We start from the raw sequence: 23,812 nt of genomic DNA on the forward strand, positions 1-23,812 counted from the left end.
GTGCCATCCGCTCTGTCGGTAAAGCCTCCAGCGGCTACGTGCGCAGACACGTTCCCTACAAGGCTGCACTGGGCGGGGGTCCAAATTAAGTTCTGCACAATCGATGAGAAAAAATATTTTACCCCTTTTGCCCGCATTGGCACTGACCTAATCAATGAAAGAGCATCAACGACAAGGAAAAATACAAGATTTACGCAGTCACTCATTACAAGACGAATATCGTACAGCTTTCCTTTCGAAACATGTCCTGGGACAGAAAAAAACGAAATAAACACCATCGTCAAGTCAGCATATAAGCAAGCCTTTAAACACCTAAATTGTTGCCATTACCGAAATTGTTGGTGATCTTCCTATCGCAACTTGCTAATATCAGCCTAAGCATGACTACTCACAATGAAAACGCCGTAATACTTGCCTGCAGACAGGATACCTAAACGCTTGAGAAAGAGTCTTCAATCTAAATTGACATCACACTGACATCACACAGTTCACCTCACACTGATAGCCGTACATGACGGTCCGGAAGGTTACACAAGAGCCGACCAATCATCACCCGAGCTGGCATACCATACACCCTAAAACCGGGAGTACTACACTCCAGTCCCTCCAATTAATGCAGAACCTCGGTTTATCCTACTCCAAGGAAATGCTCCGTCGCCCCCGCGAAATGGGGATTTTAGCGCGAAACTTTGCAATTTCCCCGCAGGATAGAATCTAACTCATATATCCGCAAGACTGGTTGATCGAACATTGTTGTAAGGAAATGCCCGACGTTGCCATGAAACCGCTAAATATGTGAAAAACTCCAACCTATGCCATAAAACCTGGCCATATTTAAAGATACTATCAAGAAAAAACAACTCAAACAATACATACTTCACTTCCGCTAAAACATGGAAGGCAGTCCTGACCACCTCATCACCAGAAGATCAGCGTGAGCTTGTCCAAAGAGCAGCTGCAGCTGGGGTCCGCCACTTCGGGTTCCACCCTTCAGCTCCCTAGCATAAAGTTGGGCCATTTTCTTGACCTGTCGATATATCTTACTCAATAGAAGTCTTTTCTCTGTCCCTATCCCTTTTATGCAGAAAACACGAAGTTCACGTCAGCCAGAACGCTAGAGAAAAAACTTAGAAACACTGACACTGACACCCTTTATATGAACACTTCGCAGCCAAAACCTTTCACGCCAGCTACAGATGGCCTCTGTCTTTCGTGCGCCACGCCGAATAAGAGCTGTCTCAGCTAGTTTTCTCTCTTCAGTGAAGGTATGGGAAAGCATACAAAGCAAATGGCACAGCTCATTCGAGCACGCTACATCTACGGCGAAATGTGGCTATCGCGTGGTACATCTTAAGACCTAAACCTAAAGGTCATCTGCAACTTTTCTACTTCCACTATTTTATGTATGGGTCACATCGTCATTTGTCGACATACCAGCGTGTATATATAGTTAAATTGGCACGTTGAGTACTCAGTCGCTAAGAAAAGCATGACTGGTGCCATTCCAACACAAAATCTGATTGACCAGTATTAAGATTTGTTGCCTTTCCCTCCCTCCCTAAAAAAAGTTGGCACATCTTCCACTAGTGGTGTACGGCTGGAGAAACAACGAAACTGGCAGTGCCTCTCATTTCTTCGGAGATACAGCTGTTGCACGGAACATGCATTTCCGAACTTGCAGCTGAAAGGTCTCTATGACTATCATGCCCGGATGGATTTGTTCGCTGGCTTTCACATCTCTCACAAAGTCGGCCGCGTTAGCACGTGCTAAATTGGAGACAACCGGCTTTGCAAACTCGGTGTGTGTACCGGGACCTGGTTTGTGCTTCCGACTTCAGCGCGAACGCGCGTGACCTGGCGAAGAAAAGAGCACGCAACAAATTACGCCACGAACACTAGCCTGATTGTTCTCGTATGTATAGTTGGATGGTGCCGGGCGATCGCGACGAGGCGCACCCTTACGTGTGTCTTGTATTTTTTTTGTTTCGGCGAACTGCCAACGTGCGCGAGCCAACGCGCAAGCATGGACGACGCCGAGCGCTCGTCACGAGTCGCATGCTCACGTGCGCTCTGTGTTTTCTTCGCTTGATATTTGTTTTGTATTTTTGCGAGCCCCCCGCTTGGTGCAAGTCCAGGCGCAAGGACGGACGACGCACGCCCACGTGAGCTCGGTATTTTCTCGATAATTTTTTTCTGTTCATGGACGGTGCAACAAACATCCTAAAGAGCTGTGCTGTTAACCTTCATTGTCCTTCCCCTATGTGAATAAGGAAGCCCAACAAAGCTGTACACAGCCTCAGGAGGGCGCGAAACAAAACATGCTTGTTTGTAATTTGCAATTAAGTGCACTTCTAAGTCATTAGCAGGATGAAACCTGAAAGTACGTGAATTTTTATTTGTGCGCACAAATGTGTATCTGTGGGTCCTCCTGGAGAAAAAGCCATTGTAATGAGCGCAGACAGGAGCTGAAAAATAATTACTTCACTGTGAACCGCGTAATAACAAAACGTAGATAACAAAAACTACCTCCAAATTTTGCATGTCCTAGCGACGAATACCTCCTCAACCCGACCTCGCCAACCACAGAATCATTGTCTCAACGTGGCAAGGAACTCGGTGAGACCAGAAACAAGTATCTGGACCGCATCAAACCTTGTTACAGGCCGTACAAGGTGGGTTTCATACCGTCGCTTCGCTGAGCCTAAGCGAGGCGGTGCCGCTGCCAGCTCCGGCATGCTGAAGCAAGCACGTGCGCCAGCAGCTCTACGGGACCATGGTTGCACGGAAGCCACATCGGCCGTGGTGGCCAGGATGCCAGGCGATGCTTCCACGTCGCAGAAAGTAATCGGAGCAGCTCTAAGACTGGTACTCATGGTGACTGGTGAATCCATCTCACAAAAAGAATATAAAGACACCACTGGCTGGTTCCAATGTTACGGGTGCAACCATGGCCGCCGTCCGCCGATCAAAGAAGCGCACACTCTGCTACGCAAAAAACCCACGAGGAAAAGGCGGAGCACCAGAATTGCCCTACTCAACGTCCGCGATGCCCACGCCTACCCAAAGACGGCATCAAAGTCGTGATTCGGCGGCCGGACGGTCTCAATGTTGCGCGCATCAGCGAAGCTACCCAGAGAAACATCATGTTATGGGCTGCCGGCCTAGACCACGAACTGGCCTCGACGGACATTTTCCGAGCAAACCACACTCAAAACATTGTGGCTTTGAGCACAGCGCCTCTAGAAGAGCGGTGAGATACACTCGCATTGACGAAGTCTAGATCGGCGAAACAACTTCTGCGACCCGAGCCTACGTGACTCCTCTAGGAGATTCGGTGTTGGGGTCATCTACAACATTCTCTCTTATGACTCACCCGAAGACATACCAAGAAGTGTTGTGTATTCCGGAACACCACAGCCCTCTACGCCAGAAGGATGGGCAGGGGCACAAACTACTAGAGCAGGGGCACAAACACAAGGTATCCACATGTGTGCAAAACAAGATAACAGGAAGAGTAACGGAGCATTACGGTTATACTGGACCATGTTCTAGCCGATAGTAGACAACTCAAAGCCGAGCTCGCGCAGATCAAACGTAGCTGTACCCCGGCAACCTCGTCAGCCGGAACACCAGCCTCACACCCTTTTGACCAACACCATCCCCGTAGCAAAAGGCGGAATGAGGACGCGGTTGATCGCCCATCGCAAGAAAACTGTCAACTGAAACGACTGAATCAGCACTTCAGGCAGGGATTTCAGGAGCTTCAATGCACAGTGAATTCTCAAACCACTGCGTTGGCGAATACTAGGAAGACTGATGACCTCAAGGTCACCGTTCTCGAATTTAAGGTACCTCCACTCCCTTCGGCGTGTACATCGTCGCCAACACCACCCCCGCAAATCGGACCAATTCGCCCCCCTCTTTTCCCGAGGAGACGCGGTGCACCTTCCTATGCCGAAGCTGTACAATTGACTGCCTTTCAACCAGCCTCTCATCAAAATGCACAAGAACGGGCAAACACAACGATAGCCACTCTTACTGCACCTTGCAGTGGAACTGTAGAGGATACAGGTCCAAACGGCGACTCCAGTAACAGCATATGAACCACATACGGCAAAACCACCAGACTACACCAGATATCATAGCATTACAAGAGACAGAGGTTCCAGCTAAACTCTCGGGATACACGAGTCACCAGTACATTCGTACAGATGACGGTGTACCATCGCCAAGAGGGGTCACTGCCCTTGTGCATCAAACCATTCGAGCAAACAAATATGGCTTGAATGCCAGGGGCCGGACTTTGTTTTTTAAATCCTGCGCGCTACCGCCAAGAAGAAGCAAACGTTGTACGCCCTCAATGTATACAGCGCCCCAAGACTATACCGTAATGTCAGGTCTCTTCTCTAGATGGCTCACCAAGTGTCCCATGGCCATATTTCGTTATCGTTGAGGCTTTTAATGCGCCCCACCCAGCTTGGGGGATGCCGCCGACCCACAAAAAAGGTCAGCAAGTATTTTATACCCCGCAACACCTCAATCTCAGCCTATTAACGCATCCGGCGCACCCAACCAGACAGTGCAACAGCGTCCAGCGCAATACCACGCCTGATTTGAGTATAGTAAGGAAAGTCAACAGCGCATAATGGAGAAATGCGATTTTCGACATAGGCAGTGATCATTATATCGTGGAAGCACTCCTCGTTGCAGGGCCGACCAAATTAGTGGGGCGCAAACAGACAGTAATTGACTGGAACCTCCTCAGGAAAATCTAACAAACGCAAGACCTCCTTAATAACGAAGACGTTGAGGAGTGGGTCAAAATCCTGCTTGAGCACTTAAAGTTCGCCACTAAAACCGTTCCTGAAGAAGCAAATCTCGAGCAAGTAGGCTCGCGCCTGGTTCATGTGTGGGAGGCGAAGTAAAGCATACAGAACCGCCTTCACAGAAACAGACACAACTGCCCCCGGCGGCGAAGGCTTGCTTGACTAAACAAGGATATAGAAAAGCATGCCGCCTATTTAACCAATCAGCACTGAAATGCCGTGTGTGATCTCATGGAGAGACAAGTGAGCACACCACGCACGTGGCACACAATCTGCAGCCTGCGAAATCGCGAAGGAAAGTGCATCGTTCAACGCGGCAATATGCTTACCTTGCTGCATTCCCAAAAAGCTGATTCGCAAACACTGCTGGAAAACCTAGAGCATCTGCACATACCCCAAAGTTCTGAACAACTTTCACTACCCTACACGGGGGAGCTAAACTCAGCGCTGGGCAGCCCTATAAGTAGAGCTCAGGCGTATGCGGCATCACCTAGCTCAATACAAGATCCGCACCCGGGTTCGATGGCATTCCTAATAATGCCATCGCAAACGTTAACGACTCATACATTGCGTGCTCACCGACCACATGAACAGGGTGTGGGATAGAGGTAATCTCCCTTCTGCCTGGAAACATGCCTCGGTCACCATCATCTCGAAGGCGGGCAAAGAGCTCAAATTGGAAATCTCAGGCCCATCTCCCTAACATTATGCCTTGACAAGCTATTTGAGCATGTCATTCTCAGTCGACTCGTCCAGCACATAGAATAACGACAGTTCTTTCCTCACACCATGTTAGGATTTAGTCCCGGATCATCTACCCAGGATGTGTTGCGGCAGCTGCAACATGAGATATTCTGCAACCCTGAAGCATCCCCCCTCAACGCGCGGGTCATCAAGGGCGTGGATCTTACGAAGGCGTTTGATTGCGTGATCCATGCGGCCATACTAATCATCTCAACGACCTCAACGCTGGGACCAAGACATATACCAACATTGCGGACTTCGTTTCGCAACGTACCACTCAACTCAACATTCAGGGTATCAAAGTGGACTCCACAAGCCTGAGCAACAGGAGGACACCACAAGGCCTCGTGCTCTCACCCCTCCTTATCAATGCGGCCATGCTTGGACTGGCTCCTTTGCTCGACTAGATCCCCAACATTTGCCATAGCTTGTACGCCTATGACAATATGGTGTGGACAGTAAGTTGTTCTGATGCGAAGATAAAGGAACGCCGGCAAACAGCCGCTGATGTACATACATATGTACACGATAGAGGTTTGGCCTGTTCCCCGCAGAAATCAGAGATCCTTCTGTACAACCCCACAAGACCAGGCAGGGGACCATCATCTGTTTAAGAGATTCAAGTGTTCCTACAAGGAAACGCCCTCCACAAAACTTAGTGCATTTGTATTCTGGGTCTGCGCATGCACGAGAAAGGCACCAACACAGCAACCATTCAAGCATTGTACAATGGAGCTGCCCGGAATACCACATTAATAACCAAGATCGCAAACAAACAGCATGGCCTCAAGCAGCCCAACCACCTCCGCCTTCTGCAGACCTCTATCATCAGTATAATTACGTACGTCGGCCAATATGTTAAGTTCACGAGAGCAGAAACAGAAAAAATTATTCGAATTATTCGAAAAGCCACCACGGCAGCAGTCGGCATCTCTATCAGCACCGCCACGGACCGGCTGCTAGAGATGGGCCTTCATAACACGTTGAACGATCTCACTGAATACAATAGACCATAACCGGGAGAACCATCCTAAAATCCTTGCGCATTCCTTACACCCATCAACAAAGACGCAAGACCACCTTACAGCGGGAATCCGGGACCACATCAGTGTGGCACTGATCCCCCGTAACATACATCCATCACATCACCAGGAGCGCAGACAAGCAACGGCCATGACACGACACAAACAGTACCACTATAACTCAGAGGTCTGCTACATAGACACGGCGAGCTACCCTGGCCGAAGCGCGCTAATTGCAGTGGTGGTTCACCACCAAGGTAATGCGGTATCCTCAAGTTCAGTCAACACGTCCCTTCAGGATACGGGAGAAGTGTCCATCGCACTCGTCATCACAAGTGCATCATAGTCATATCGAATTATAAGACCTCCCTGCGCAACTACGCAAGAGGGAGAGTTTCTATGGAAGCGGCGCAAATACTACGGACCCGCTCTGAGACAGCAGCAAGAAAAGTTCGTCTAGTTTGGACACCAGCGCACTGGTCCCTCCCAGCGGACGATATAGAGCACGAGGCATCCCGAGGATTCTGCAACCACGCTGACCCCGAGTCTGAAGAGGTGACGCCTGACACAGGGGGGAAACGATATGCTCTGGACATTTGAGGAATTTACACTGCTCTATAGGCTGAGTCGTCTTGAACTTTCCGCCGCTCACAGATCCCTCACAAGAGGAGAATCGGTGGTGTGGCGTAGGCTGCAGACATTCACTTTCCCCTACCCCTCCCTATGCTATCGACAGTACGTAGAAAGGTACCAGGACACATGCAAATGGTGTAGACTGTCAGCTGCTTCACTCACACACATGAGTTGCGCCTACAACCTCAAACCCCAGTCCGCCAACCCCGGATTCCGCATCAGTAATTCCGAGCAGTGGTAGGCCGCGCTGCTCAGCTGCATTCCCGAAGTTGAAGTTGCGGCCGTCAAGCTGGGGGAAGACGCTGCCAGGGGTCATGGGCTCCTGGCCGCCGTCTGATGAAGCGCCCACCCGGAACCTCGCTCTCGGATAACTACGCTCAGCAAAGATGACAAAGTTTTATCTCTCTCTCTCTCTCTCTCTTACTCTCCTTGGGTGAGTTTAGATTAAAGAAGTGTAACCATACCCCTGTCACAATACCTCTCCGTAGTCAGCTGTGTGTTCAGAGCAGACCGGAATCATGTCACGTTGAAAAATATTCTGCTAAATGTCTATTGTTAACAAATAGTGCTCGGCGTATGGATATAAGCGTCTTAGAGGGAAGTTTTGTAATATTGTTTTGGAATAGTTTCGATAAAACAAGAGTAGTAGTGGTAGTAGTAAACATTCTTAGGAGCGAACGGAAAAGGGAAAAGGGTGGTGCTGAAGCATCCCTAGGTCCAGGCAGCCTCTTGACCGGGCCGACTGGATAGCCAGAGAAACCAAGGCCCTGGGCCGTGTGCGGGTGGTGATCTCACAACAGAGACTGTTTTCTCTAACCATACTCCAGCGGCATGCAGCTATGTATTGACAGCAGATGAAAATTGTCTAGATTTACTACTTTACTCTCATTCACCGAAATTAACTAAATATGCGAAGTGACTGAAACTTGATGTAACGATGGAGTTGTCATAGCGGCTATAATTTTTGACTTTATTTTTGAAGATGTCTACATAAATTGACAACTACAGAGCGCGTTGCACTAGCATTTGAGCCAGCACGTGGCTGTGAAGCCAGTGCATGCGATTTTTTGTTGACGCGACTCAGGTGGACGAACATTTTATTAGGGAAACCGACACATATAGAGCTCGGCTGCAGAGACATCTAATCAACTTTTCAATTTTATAGGACTTACAAGACACCTGACATTGTGAGGCAAGAGGGGAGGGTGATTCCGTTATTTTGCTAGGAGCGAAAATACTGGGCAATTTCACGCTACAGGTGGTATGATTGCGGAGCGGTTTTTGCCCAGCGGAAAACAGAAAGGATGAAACGTGGCCACGATGTCGGGCCTGTCTGGCGTGCACAGGCCATTGAAGTGAGCAGAAAATGTACACTAGCGAAAGCCACCCAACCACCGCTGTGTTCTGGCTATTCACGGTATAACCCAGCTGCTCCATGAGTGCAGGCGTGAAAGCAAGAGAAAAAGGCAACAGGATTTCAGCTACTGCTGCGAAAGTATCCTGCTTATTCTTATTGATGGGCCCTGTTACGCGAAAAATTGAAAATCTGACAGATTTGGAAAAGGGTTGGTTCCGAGAGAAACTTTTTGGGTTGTAACTGGGTAGCACACATTTGCGCAACAATAAGCTCGACGACCCTTTGCATGGGTTCTTGAAAAGAAAACCTGAATGTCAAGCTGATGGGAAAAGACTCCTTGCTTCCTGCTCGCACAGTTGAAGGGAATACTAATCTTGCCTTTGAGACGCAGAACTTTGCGATCTCCTTGAAGGATTTGAATCGCTTGAACCTTTCTTCCTAAGCGTTGCGTCGTTGCTCGCTCCGGCTGCCACGCAGCGGGAGAGTGACACTTGTCGGTGCTTCTGGGCTCCTTATTTTGGATGTGTCCTGCCGCTCTCACCACCTGCGTTGTACCAGCGTCGACGTTCACAGCTCTCGTCTGACCAGATTAAAGGGGAAAGGATAGCAAAACCTACTAAGATGTGAATTTTTTTATTATGCTCCTGAAATATTCTAACCCTTCTCGAGAACGTTTCCACGAAGTGGTGTCCTCAGATACGTACCAGAAGTCATTTAAAAATGGTGCCAAACATGGCCCAAGTGACCCTGGTCACTGCAAGTTTCGTGTGATGCACAGTGGTGTTTACATCGTTGTTTTTCTTAAAAAAACGTGTGATAACGTTTAGTTTTTTAAATACTTAAAAATAGCGCATAGTTAGTTGAATTTTTCTGTAGTTCACTTTAGGCCACATGGCACTGCGTTACTTGGAATAGCCTTGCGTATGCATTGCGAAACGTTTGTTTACGCCAGGTCTGTCGCCTAATATTCTGTTTTTGTGCATGTAATTGATTTCCTTTTTGACATATTAGAGCCATCCTTTAAGCCTGAAGTCCACTGTGCTGGTAGCATAGCCAAGCTTTTCTCAGAATCCTGTCAAGAAGCGAAAATTTGAAAAAATGAAACAACAACGTTCGAGTGCGATATCTCAAAACACCAATTTTGCTGAGAAAATCAACATTTTCTGTTCAACTATTCGAGTTTCCCAAATGTTTTGTGTGAGTTCTTAATCAATGCTGAATACTCATTCCGACCCAGAATAAGCACGTTCTCACCAAAATTTATTTTTTTATTCATACCTTTCTCATAAATCAATAAAATTTGTGTTTGTGCTATCTATAAATTAAAAAAAAATTATGGCCACCATTATTATTTTGGTTCCGAAGAAAGCCTGAGGCATTTGCCACACATAGAGAATGTTTCAGCCCTGAGGCTCTAAAACAATTCTGCACATGTTTTTGAAGCTCTGAAAAAAAAATCTCAACACTCGCAATTTTTATTTTCAAAGATATCAGGTATTTGTAATGAAATTTTGCGCGTGGTTGGTAGACATCTATTGTACATATAATTCAAATTTTTGAAGTCGATAGCTCGAAAAGCAGCGAAGTTAGCTGGATACGTAGTTGGACACCTACGTTCACTACCTCTCCCCCGTTAAAGTGGTCCGATGTAACGCCTCGCGCTATACGTGCTTTTATTTATAAAACCTTCTGGTTGTACCCTTTCTGCATAAACCAATTGCGGTAGAGTCATGGCCAAATGAAACTCGAACAGGAAAATATGAACCAGAACACACAAATAGACAATTTTTTTCCGTACAAGTCTATTTGTCGCGCCGCTTTGTGACAGGAACGAAGGGTGCAAAATGTGTCGTTCCAAATAAACCTATAGATTGCCGTTGTTTAAAGTCTACAAGCAGTATTCTCTCGTTTTGCGTGTTCTGGTACATATCTTCGTGTTCGCTGTTCATTTGTCCCTGACTGTACACGGCAATTGCTAAGCTGGTGCACACCCTAGAGAACGCTCGCGCGGAATGAATGTAGAATGTGGAGGTAAAGCGTTTTGCGGTGAAAAATACACCTCAAGGCACCAAATAAGGACCTGTTTTCTGTCTCTCGCTCTCTGTTAAGAAGCCCCTTGTAGAGCCATGTGTGGGGATCTCAGTGGCAGCCATGCTGTGTCACCTATTGCCTTCACTTTTTATAGTGGGACGCTCCTCGCACGGCTGGTTGTGGTCTACGGAGAGAAAGGACAAGGAAATGCCTTGGGAGAAGGCCTGCTAGAAAGAGGCAAATTCGGATGATCTCTGAGTAGCGCTGTAAAACCTGGCTCCAATGCGCAAGTGGTGCGCGTGTGCCGGAGCGTCAGCCCTTCCTTTGTCACAACGCAACATCCCAAGTGTGAAAGCGAAACCCGACCAAAAACGGGTCAATAAGAGAGCCTCTTAACTGGCGCACGTTACTTCAAATTAAACCAAAGCTGAGACACTAGCTCCGCATAATTGTCCAATTAACACCTATACTCCCTAATAGGTTGAGAACGCCAATAGCTCATATGTGGTATTAATCAGCCAAAGTGACGGGCCCGGCTCTCAACGGGGGCGCGCGCTTTGCAAGCCCATTGCGCCTATTAGGTGTCGTCGCCTGCTTTTCTCGCGTAATACATTTGTCGTCACTGCAGTAATTGATAACCAGAATGATTTTTAAAGATAATGAAAACGACTCCCGTCACATTCCACATGCGAGAAGTAATGAACTATATGCACTGAACGCAGGTATAACCGGCTGCAGTGTCGAGTGGCATGGCCGCTGTCTGTTTTCGTTCTGAATTTGACCTCCCGCATAATCGCTCATACCATTACGCGCAGTGAAATGCTGCCACATGAGTACAGAATTGTTGTAGGGAGTTAAGCTTCTAACAAAACCAGGGAATAGTGGAAGAGGTTTAGCCGGGTTTTTTCGGCGAGGCCGGTCCCAGCGCTGTGAAATGATGCACTAGTTAGAAGAAAACGTAGGATGTGTACTATTGATACTAAAGATATAACCTGGCGTTTTATACAGCCTTCGCATAACCAATGCATTCCATCGTGTTACGTCCAGTAGCTCGCTTACCCCGAAGAGAAGTTGTTACCCCGAATATATCCGGATTTATATCGACATTAAAAAAGCTGCAGAAACGTTCAACGCTTAGTAACCTCTGCCGATTATTCGCATTACACGAACTCTACAGTCTACATGTTCTTTACTCAAGGCAAGCCACGTACTGGGCACAACAATCACGTACAATTGAATTAGCGCCGCTGTAAACGAGTTGGAATCTTTCGGAGTATCAGCACACGTGTCGAAAGATAAGTGTAGCAGAGGGAGTGCAGAGTGCGCAGGAGCAGAAGTGAATACACAGAAAGGGAGTAAGAATCAGTACAGATTCAACTCCAAATGAAGTACGTATATATGGTGTACAAGTAGAAGTGAGTGCGGAATGAATTCGAATATAACTGTGCACTAAACGCAAGTACGAGTGTGTAGATTAAAGATATGTTGAGTACAGGTAAAGAGGGATGAAGTACGATTCCAACTGAGTACGTGTGAGCAGAGCGCAAATCGGTGCATACTGACTGAGTGAAAATGAGTACATCACGCTTGAATAAAAGTGACCACAATTGAAGCACGAGTACAAATTCAGCCCCAGTGAATTGAGTTTGACGGAGCACGCATTCAATGTGAGCTCTCGTGGGTACATATATGTTTGAGTACACGTGAGTAAAATTGCGAATTAGAATGGGTTGAGTAGGAGTGATTTTACTAGTCGCCCAATCTTCTTACTCTCCGTTGGAGTTCAGGCCAAGCGCATAATACAAACACGCTTGTTCGTTTCACAAGTGTTTCAGTTTTGCATTCTATGGTGTTAGCACACTCGGTACGGTTTTATTCGTATGCCAATTTAGAACTTTCAGTAGCATGACGGCGAGTTGTTGCTAAGACCTCCAAACATATGTTTATCTGTAGCACTTTAACTACGCATCCTCATTTTCCTGAAAATTAACTCGGCATGTATACATATAGTTTAAGAAAACAAGAATGTGTACGGCCACAGCCCACGAACTGCGAGCTACAAGCGTCACAGTTGTTCACAAATCATTCTTCACAAGCATAAAACGCCACATTGGTAACCGCCTCTTGAACTAAACGCACGTACCAAGACGCATTTGCAATATCCCTCAAACAAGCTTTATATATAGAGCAAACCAAGGTAGCTAGCTACACGACAAATCAAGGGCGATGACTCGTTATTAAATTCAGCTAATATGCATTCCTAACATACCAAGCCAGACTTTATAAAAGTGTTATTCTGTTAACATAATTTATTGGTTTGAATGTTGTATACTTGCTGTATTGGGTGAAATTTACGTCAACACAAGTGTCATTAGGCTCTCACAGTAACAAAACTGCTTAAATAAAACAATATTGTAGCGATTAGGTAGCGGCGTTCTGTGTGGAATTTTTTGCCCTTTGTGGTCAATTCTTATTGCAGAGCTAATTCTCCCAATTATCTCCACGAATGAACAGCGTTCCCACATAGCCAGAAGATTCTAAGGCAAAAAGAATTCATTCATATTTATGATTAATCCAATGAAGCTTCACCCATTTTTTGCTTCTTGAACTCTTTTCCAATTAGGAGAAGTACGCCAGCTTCTTCAACAGTCGCAACCGAGTGTCGTCTTTTGTGATTTGAAAAATGCGGAAAAAGCGAAGGCAGCCTCCGCGAGACTGACTTGTGTAAAGGTGAGAAAACGACGCCCAACATTGTATAAGAGAAAGCAATAAAGATGAAAATCAGCTTTACGAGGCAATTGCGCTGATTTGCGGGGTTATACCTCAGTGGAACGGTCATTTCGCATACTGAGCAATACGTGTTGAAAGCATTATTGTTCTATGCTCTGTAACGTGACGGCTAAACGAGCGAACTAGCTAAACATATAAGCACGAGTTTTTATTTTAGCAGGAAAAGAAAGCATGGATTCACCATTGTACGCTAATTGACTACAATAAAATCTCGATGATACGAATCTCGCGGGAGCGCGAAAAATATTCGTATCATCCGAAATTCGTATGAACCAATACAGACCAAAAAATTTAGCGCTGAAAAAAGTTTTCGGGTATTTCTTTTTTTACTTTCGCCTGAAGAAAATCGTGATTTTCTTCTGCATTTTTTTACCCCCGTGTCGCAAAGCAGTCCTTTCTGGAGCACGTAACGCTTCGCGCTCGTCACCTCACTCGCGGTGCCCAAGCTCGCTACATGCCGCAAGTCAAGCGTGAACCGCATGGTGCGTTTTTGCACGCGATTCGCGAACCTCGGCTTTGCGCGCACTGTATTTTCACGCCTGTATCGACGATTTCGCGCCCACGGTAGCTCCTACCTCAACCAGAAAATGACGCACGACGCGCGCGGCAGGATGGAGGAGCCTGACGACTTGCGAAGCGCTCGAGACAGCCGGCTTAGCTCCGCCGGAGATGGTTAGGCTTAGCACCCCGGCAGATATTTCATGGGCGCTTTCACTAGCGCCGTGGATGATGTTTTATAGTACTGTTTTCGCATGCATAATCAGCTCCTTTACCGCACAAGCAACTTAGCGTCTGCCTTGAGCGGCATTTTAAAGAGCGGTTAGGAGTGGTCGCTCGAGCGGCCGCGCCACTTTGCGGCCGCAGCCGGACACGCCGCGAGAAGCGTGCGGGGTTTTGCGGCGGTGCCAGCAAGCAGGAAATAACAGCCCGGCCGTTTCTAGAGAAAGAGCGACAAAGAGGGGAGAGAGAGCTGTCACTTGCTCGTTCGGCAGTCGGGCCCCTCGCCGGCTCGTTCGTATCATCCGCCGGGCCGCGCAGGTCCGTTCGGAACAGCCGAAATTTTTCCCATTGCTAACAATGCAATTTCGCCGGAACTTCTCAGAAATTCGTATCATCCCGAAATTCGTATCACCCAGAATCGTGTCATGGAGATTCCACTGTATTTAGCTGAAGGCATAATTTGAAGCAATGGGCTATACAATCTTGACCCGTAAACTAAGGGCGAGAACAAAAATGCGCTTCACTACGCTGTGTGCAGCACCTCCACTGCTTGAAAACGAGAGCGGGTTCCCCCTGCTCCCTCCGTAAATCAAGATGATACTCCGTCTCATTTTACCTATTCGCAATAGAACCTTCCTGCGTTGTTTTGTCCGCGCACACTTGACAACTTTTTTTTCCCTATCAGGCTGATCAGGCGTACAAAATTTATGAAAAAGCATGCAACTAGACGATTGACAGGGAGGGCACTGTGTGGTTATGCAACTGTGCACAACTGTGTCAACGACACAGCAAATTCGGAGTGTTATTTCCAATACAGCTGCATCACACAATACAAAAATTATCAAGGGTGCACGCTGCTCTCCTGTGCAGAGACCGAACAAGCTGGGCGCACGTTTCACGTGAGATGAATGAATTCAACAAGTTTATCCTTTCGAGTGACCTATACAGAGATTCCTAGTTCATGAGAATTTTAATATTGTAATCATTATTATAATATTGATATATATATAGCATGAACATAGCATGGTTATAATATTCTTACATTCCCATGGTGGTAGAGGCTCCTTGTGCAGTACAGTGCTGTATACTTCAGTGGTTACGATGTGTTGAAAAAGCGTCTCTTTGCTGCATAGAAATACGCAACTGAGACTTAAACGAGAAACGGTGTTTGGAATGTTCGTATACACGGAATTCTAAAAGAACAATCTGTCTCAGGGAGTAAACGAATATGACGCATGTATTTAGAGACATTTCATCACAGAAGCAGGCAACCTTCTACATTTTGACGCAATGGTAATGCGCTGTTCAATGTCCGCTCTAACCGTTACCTTGTAACGAGTCACCCTTCTTTCTGCCACGTAATCGGTAACTAATATACGAAAAAAGGGTTCGTTTTCATGCCGTAGATAGAGAAGGTAGGCTCAGAGATACCCAAGTAAATGCTTCACGTCCTCAGGGTAGTGGACCTCGCGTCCATTAGAGATATGGATAGAATGGACGAAAAAAAAACCTCCGTCGCATGCCCCCGCGCGACGGACACGAGTAAATGCAGAACATTGGGGGTGGTCACGTGGCGTAGGTTGTGGTAGTTGGCGGTGCTAGTTGTAGTTGTTGTTGTCGTAGGGGTTGGGTAGTTGGGTTGCGAGACGAGAGAGAGAGAGAGACGAGAGAGGAGAGACGTAAGTCCATAACGTGTTATTTATTACCATCGTTTGCACCCCACCCTCTCTGCGGGGCAATCGGTTGGATCTTTATTATTATTATTTTCTTTCTTTTCTTTCTTATTATCCCTCTCGGGGGGCAGTCGGGGAGGCGTGTTGCTTCCGCGCGTTGACGGTGGGGAATTCCTCTGGATTTAGTCGGGTCCCTCTCCGTGGGCACTCGGGGGAGGAATTCCTTGGAATCGTTGTAGTAGTAGTAGTAGTAGTAGTAGTAGTCGCTTCAGTGCACACGGAGGACGACCGCCTTGTGGTCGCTGAAGTGGATGGTCAAGGGGTCCGGGAGTAGGGGTTGGACGCACAAGGAGGTCGACGTCGTCGACGCAAAGACGAGGTCTATGGAGGACCCTTCCACGACGACCAAACTCGAGAGTAAGCAGAACAGAGCGCAGGAGTAGAATGGAGTGAGCCGCGCCGATACCCGCTTTATATTCGTAGCGCGCGCAGTAGAGGGAGAGGAGGTAGCACCTGCTGCTGCAACGCCTCTTTCAGCGCCGGAGCACGCGCATGCGCGCGCGCACCTGTTCTTGAGAGTGCGGAGGAGCGGGGGAGGGGTGCACGTGCTGGCTGGCTGCGGACGCCGATCGCCAACGGACGGGTGACATTGTGAGTTAAATAAATGCTCTGCATTTAAAAGACGAGTTTTCCTAATCCGATGTACAGATATCAACAAAGTTAGGGTTGTCGATGTGGTGCGTTATCTTATGCGGTAAGCAGATCCTGATATACAAAGAACATTTACCCCTTAGGTCGTCTTTATCATTGTTAACGTCGTGTACAACTGATGGGTTACACACCCCTGTTTTTAAATAACTAATTCCATGGATTTGCCTATTCTATGGTTTCGTCCAGTTATCTGCTGCTTGACTGCATTGCGCCAGCTGGCAACATTTCACCACTCTGTTACTCTGTCGCGAACTTGAGGAACCAACGACAGCCGGGCTTGTCACTATGGTTCCAGTGCAAAAGAGGGTACCGAAAAGACCGGGACAACCCAAGACGCACAGATCGTTCGTTTTGTTGCAACCACCCACCTCTTTTGCGCTGTTCTGCAATTAGGTTACGAGGTTTCAGTTTGCGAATATGAAGTTGCTCTTAGTGTTTTGAAATTCATTTGCTGGATGTTGGATCAGGGGTCTTGGTAATGGCAAACGCTTTCAAGAGGAAAACATAAGATGAAGGACGCGAAGACAAAGACTGGCGACTGTCCTTGTTCTAGTTATACATTTTTTCCGCGCCTAAAAGTTATGCCTATAACCTACCGCCTAGCTCAAGCCCACACGTTGTTAGGTTGCTGATGGTTAAGGTTCACAGACAATATCACTTCACAGAATCATCGCCCGCACAGACATTAGGTCCTCTGGGTCCAACATTGATATCTGCCCTTCCAAATAATGAAGTGCCCACATTTTCAAGTCCTGCCTTCCTAGAGCACTGTTCATTATTTCTGCACGCACTAGTTCCTTCAGTTAGAAGGGATTCCCATTTGCCACCGTCAAATCTTTGCAGAAGTGCAATCTTTCAGCCACGTTTGCTCATTGCTGTCTATCTGTTCGCGTATACTCTGCACTACATCTTCTATTCTAAAGTTCACGTGCGCCAAGGCTAAGCAATGTCCTTGTTTCAGTATTTTTATGGCTATATGATCTATTGTTTACAGCTGCACTCGCGCCTCAGAAAATGATGCCATGTAAAGTTGCATGCCTGCACTTCAGATAGGGTGTCCCGGGGAACTATTCATGTCCCTGTCTCCCATAACATTTCTAATGTCACCTTTTAAGGTTTCAAATCCGATGCTGTTGAAGCTGGTAGCTGGACAGTAGAGCGGGCGCATAAATATCTCACCTAACTGATGCCATCGCGGGCGCCGACACAGCAGCTTTACCTTAATCTTTGCCTCACCGTGCTGGGGCGGAAGTCGTATCGCCACCTGTCGGAGGTAGGCGAGATACAACTTGTATAAGAATGGCTTCAGAAATGCGTCGCGGGGACGCGCGATACAACTGCTACAAGCACGGAATTGGAAATTTTTCGTGGGTTGGCTCGCTTTATCGCTTGTTGCGACGAGTGGTTCTGTTTTGATGGTGCAAAGAGGTGAATTAGTTCAAAAATAACAGAAGCCAAAAAGCCGAGTCACAATACCAGTAATCAACTTCTGAAATTGCCTGCCCCACACCAGACCCCACAAGCCAAACAGTTGCCACCGGACGAGTTCAAAAAGTTTGAGCAAACGGCACTCCCGCTGTGCCCCCGGCTGCTCTTAGACCTTCACCGTAAATGCGGGGGGCCGCATTGTACATACTTTAATGACCGAGTGTTCATTAATCTTTAGAGACTAAGGACTTTGCCACCCAAAAAACGTCGCCGATTCTGTAATGATTATGATGCAGAAGACTCGGTCGAGTCTCTACGTATAACCACGCGTAAACTGAGCGGCACCAAGAATAATTTATGATGATGATGATGGTTGCATTTTAATGGCGCAAGGCCAACTGGGGCAAAGAGCGCCAAAACAAAGATGGTTAGCTTCCACATAATAAAGTCAATACTAGAAGTGAATAGCACCAGAAGTAAAAACAAATAAAGACAATGAGGATGGCTGGTGTAGAGGGCCAGGTTGTGATTATGCATGATACGATATGAGATTCAGAAATTTAACTTCTGATAGATAATTAAAAACACGTTTGATAGTAAACATTGGTTCATCGCATAAGAAGTGCGATGGGTGGAGTGGGATTTGTTGTCTGTAGATTTCTGGAAAGTGTTTGCGTCGTGTGGTGTGAAGTGCCTTGCATGTTATTAGTATGTGCACTACGGACAGGGCCTCTCCGCACCTGCCGCACTGGGGTCTAGGAGATCCCGTCAGCAGATACGAGTGAGTTGCATGCGTGTGCCCCATCCGTAGCCTAGCCAAAGCGACTTCTGTGTTTCTGTTGTGTGAGTCAGCTGTGTACCGTCCCAAGTGTGGCTTTATTACATGTAGTTTGTTGTCTGTCTGTTCGTTCCAGTGTGTTTGCCATGTTCTGCGCAGATGTTGTCTTATATGTGGCTTGAGGTCTGTATATGGTACGCTTGTTATGTCTACATTGTTCCTGAGTGCAGCAGCACCGACCCTCTCGTCTGCCAACTCGTTCCCAGCGATCCCAGCGTGTCCTGGGACCCAGCAGAGGAGCAGCCGATGCTTCTCCGCATACACCGACATGATAGTGTTGAATACAAGATTAACTATGTGGTTTTTGGGGGGTGTATGCGATGACAATGCGCGAACAACACTCAAAGAATCTGTGTAGATGATAGAATTGGGAATTTGATTTTCAAGAATATGTCGTACAATCAGTAAAATTCCGTACGCTTCTGCTGAAAAAATTGTTGTGTGCACGCTCATGGTTCTGGCTGCATTGAAATTTGAGCAGCGCACGACACCATAGTGAAGGTTTTAAAAGCGTCACTGTAGAATTCAGCACGTGGGTATTTGAACTGCAGAGAAAGAAAGTGCTGCAGTATTGCAGCTCGCGGTACCCGATTTTTGTCAAGCTTTATAAAAGAAAGGTCACAGGACACAGGGCGAACTTGCCAAGGCGGTAAAATGTTTAAAGAGGATGACCTGTACACGTCTAAAAACGAAGCACTCAGATCTGAGGCTCGCTCTCTCGCTCGAAGTGAAAAAGGCGGAGTAACGGAAGGACGATTTACAAACAGCACAGATCTGGATGTATCGTTAAGGACAGGATAAAAAGGGTGGTTATTCTGAGATGAAATTTTAAAAGCATAAAGTAAGTCCATGTACGTTCGCTGGTTCTCAAGGCTCCACTTATTACATTCAACATATAGACTCTCGACAGGGCTAGTGCGAAAAGCACCCGACGCAAGCCGTAGCCCCAAGTGTAGTACTGGGTCACGCATTCGCAATGCTGTTTTACTCGCTGACCCATATACCACACTGCCATAGTCCAAACGAGACCCAACCAAAGCAGTATAGAGCCGTAGTAGGAGTTCTTTGTCGGAACCATACGAATTGGGGGAGAGAACCTTCAGGATATTCATTGTATTAAGACATTTGTGTTTAAGTTTCTTGATGTGTGGAATGAATGTGAGTTTCTGGTCAAACACAACACCTAAAAACTTGTGCTCCTTGTTCACAGGAAGCGACACGCCATTAAGTGTAATGTCTGGGTCTGGAAGGATCCCGCGCTTCCTAGAGAACACAACGCAGGAGCTTTTTGCAGGATTCAATTTAAAACCATTCTTTTCTGCCCAGCTGGCAAGTTTCTTGACGCCGAGCTGGACTTGACGTTCGCATATTGACATATTACAAGATTTAAACGATATCTGCACGTCATCTACATACATAGAGTAAGAAATTGTAGGCGGCAGTGCCTTCCCAAGGGAGTTCATCTTTACTATGAAGAGAGTGCAGCTTAGAACTCCACCTTGCGGCACGCCATTTTCCTGCACGTGTACCTTTGACAGTGCAGAACCAATTCTGACGCGAAAGGTTCTCTCTGACAAAAACTAATAACGGTATTTAACATGTTACCAGAGACACCGAACGACTTAAGGTCAGTAAGTATGCCATAACGCCATGCGGTGTCATAGGCCTTCTCTATGTCAAAAAACACCGTAAGACAGAATTGTTTGTGAATGAAGGCATCCTTAATGTATGACTCTAGTGCCACAAGTTGATCGTTTGTGGATCTCTCTGCCCTGAAGCCTGCCTGGCAGCTCTCAAGAAGACCGTTGTACTCCAAAAAGAACACAAGCCTCCGGTTTATCATCTTCTCGAGAAGCTTGCACAGGCAGCTGGTCAGGGCAATGGGTCGATAGCTAGCGGGAGAAGAAGGGTCCTTCCCTTCTTTCAAAAATGCTACAACTATGGCATCCCTCCAAGACTTTGGATTGTGCCCCGAAAGCCATATCTTGTTGAAAAGGTGAAGAAGTGTTACAAGAGTGTCTGTGTGTAAGTTCTGTATCATTGTATATGTAATGTTTTCTGGGCCTGGAGCTGAGGGTTTACACGTGCTCAGAGCAGCCCTCAGCTCATGTAGTGAAAACAGGGAGTTGTAAGAAGTCTGTGATTTGTTGTTGTCGAGTAGGGACTTCTTTTCACAAGAGGCTTTATACTTCAGGAAAGTGTTCGTGTAGTGTGCTGAACTGGACACGTGTTGGAAGGGTTGTGCGAGTGTGTCAGCCTGGTCTTCCAGTGTGTCCCCTGTTGTACTGACCAGGGGCAGGCTGTGTGTATGTTGTCCCTTTAGTTTGCGTATACGTGTCCATACCTTGCGTGTGTCTGTGTATGAGTTTATACATGGTATGAATGAGCGCCAACTCTCTCGTTTTGCCTCACGGCGCACACGTTTTCCTAACGCCTTGGCCCGTTTGAACAAAATGAGGTTACCCGACGTGGGGTTCCGACGAAGGACACCCCACGCCTTGTTCTGGGCCTCTCGCGCCCGCCTACAGTCCTCATTCCACCACGGCCTCCGCTGGTTGCGCGGGGCACCAGAGCCGTCGGGAATGGACTTTTCGGCGGCGTCGAGGATGTGTGCCGTGAGGAGTTGTGCGGCTTCATCTACGTGTAGGTGTGCTATAGATGTGTGGTGTAGTTTCGATGACTCTGTAAATGTGTTCCAGTTAGCTCGTGCTTCATTGAACCTATTATGGGAAGATGAACTGCTTGGGCCTTTACCTATATATCTAAGTGAGGTGGGGAAGTGGTCACTACCATATGGGTCAGTTCCCACACCCCACTCGAGAAGAGGAAAGAGAACTGCGGAGCCAATAGCCAAGTCAAGACATGAGTATGTGTTGTGTCCTATGTTATGATATGTAGGCTGTTTATTGTTGAAAAGGCATGCTCCAGAAGATGTCAGGAATTTCTCTATCAGGCGACCTCGGGCATCCGTTCTGGAAGAGCCCCAAAGAGAGTTGTGAGCATTAAGGTCGCCTGTAAGGGTGTATGGTTCGGGCAGCTGGTCAACCAGCGCCTCAAAGTCGGAGCTCGTAAGTGCAACATCAGGAGGAATGTATATGGAGCATACCGTTATCAACCTATTAAATATTATTAAGCGTATTGCTACAGCCTCAAGGACGGTGTTCAAGGTGACAGGGTGGCATGCTAAGGATTTGCGGGTGATTATGGCAACACCGCCAGAAGAGTGTGTGCAGCCATCCCTGTCTTTCCTGTATACCATGTAACTATTCAAGACATTTGTGTGTTTGGAATTCAGATGTGTTTCCTGGACACACATTATACTTGGCTGATTGGCATGCAGAATCTCATTAACGTCGTCAAGATTATTCAGAAGGCCTCTGCAGTTCCATTGAACAATATTTTCTCTTCCCATTATTATGTGTTCAGAGCTACTGGAGTGTGACTATTTATGTAGGGTCTTTCGGGGCTTGGACTCTTGGAAGGGGTTTTCTGGCCTTCTCTACTGACCTGGACGTCGCAGCCCGTTCCTTCCGCTGCGATGAAAGCCGGAAGGGCTCGACGTCCATGTCATCATCTGAAGGCAAGGGGGTGCCCAGCGGACTGGGCCCCCTTGACGTGGTACCCTTTCGGGTGTTCTTTGCCTGTGCTGCCAGTGCCGAAGGCGTGGGGAGCACCACAGATGGCACAGGCAGTGAGGCGGGGGAGGGGGTCGCTGCGACTGCCTCCGTCTCCATCTCGTCCGGGCCCTCACGTGTGCTTCGGGCCGGTAGAGAGGGGGAAACAGTGGGTGCAGCAGCATCCCCACCGGACGTGGATGCCACCACAGCCGCTGCTGGCTCAGCGAGCAGTGCGGAGGCGGGTTGGGCTGCCAGAGGCAACCCAGGGGGGGGGGGGCGGGACCAAGTCCGACTCGCGGTACTGGGTCCCCGCCGAAACCAGACGCCGCTCCGCCCCCCGGCGAGCTGCGTCGGCGTACCTCCCCAGAGGAAAAGAGGCGAACCTCTTCCGCGCCTCTGGGAAAGTGATGTTTTCAGTGACCTTGATGTTAATGATTTTCTTTTCTAAGTGAAACTTTTCGCAATTTCTGGAGTAGGCCGCATGTGGACCCTGGCAGTTTACACAAAGAAGTTGTTGCACGTTGCAGTTTTCGGCCGGGTGATCGTGCTGGGCGCATTTTGCGCAGGTAAGTCGGCCGCGACAGGTGTTTGTGCCGTGCCCGAACCGTTGGCACTTGAAGCAGCGCCGTGGGTTCGGGATGTAAGGCCGGACTGAACAACGGATGTAACCTGCGTTGATGAATTCAGGAAGGGTCGCCTTGTAGAAGGTTAGGATGAGGTGCTTTGTCGGTATTTGTTTATCGTCTCTGCGGATGGTTATGCGCCTGACCGCTGTTACGCCCTGACTACGAAGGCCCTCCAGCAGGTCAGCTTCAGATTTATTGAGTAGGTCATATTCGGAAATCACGCCCTGGGAGCTGTTTAGGCTGCGGTGGGGCGTGACTCGGATGGCCAGATCGGCGATGCGGGTTTGTGCAAGTAGTTTATCAGCCTGATCCTGGCTACTGACTTCAACAAGGATTTCACCGGTTCTTTGTTTTTTGGCTTTATATGATTCGCCGATGACACCTTCAAGAAATTTGGAGACGAGAAATACTGACTTTGAAGCAAGAGGGTTCAACTGGTCAACTGATTTTATTACTAAGAAGCGAGAGTAGTTGTTCGGTTTTGGAATACTCAAGTTGGGAAGTGGTGGGAACGAAACTTCGGTGCAGCCCCTTTTCGGGGGCCGATCACGTTTGGGGAATATGGAAAATGCCATATGATACATTGGAAAGCAGGGAGACGGGGGTACTTTCTTCTTTGACCTTACCCTGGTAGCCAAAGAGGTCCCGGAGCTCCCTGCCTGGTGAACAGACAGGGAGCCCATCTGCCGGAGCTTGACCTTGGCTCTGACGGCCACCGTTCATGGTTTCTAACCCTCCACCTATAAACACATTGCCACGGTTGAATCCAGCGTATGTTTGGGGGCTCGGGGTCCGC

The 23,812-nt window shown here is 47.7% G+C and overlaps 1 protein-coding gene across 1 annotated transcript in view; it reads left to right on the forward strand.

Annotated features, from left to right (window-relative positions):
• LOC144146637 (luciferin 4-monooxygenase-like) overlaps positions 1-23,812 on the forward strand; it is a 75,282-nt gene that overhangs the window by 20,274 nt on the left and 31,196 nt on the right. Inside the window, exon 4 of the mRNA XM_077678575.1 lies at positions 13,237-13,343. Coding sequence (XP_077534701.1) covers positions 13,237-13,343 — 107 coding nt within the window. The remainder of the gene's footprint in view (positions 1-13,236; positions 13,344-23,812) is intronic.

Source organism: Haemaphysalis longicornis, unplaced genomic scaffold, assembly GCF_048455015.1.
Source record: "Haemaphysalis longicornis isolate Haplotype H1 unplaced genomic scaffold, Haemaphysalis longicornis Haplotype H1 scaffold_7, whole genome shotgun sequence".
NCBI lineage: Eukaryota > Metazoa > Arthropoda > Arachnida > Ixodida > Ixodidae > Haemaphysalis > Haemaphysalis longicornis.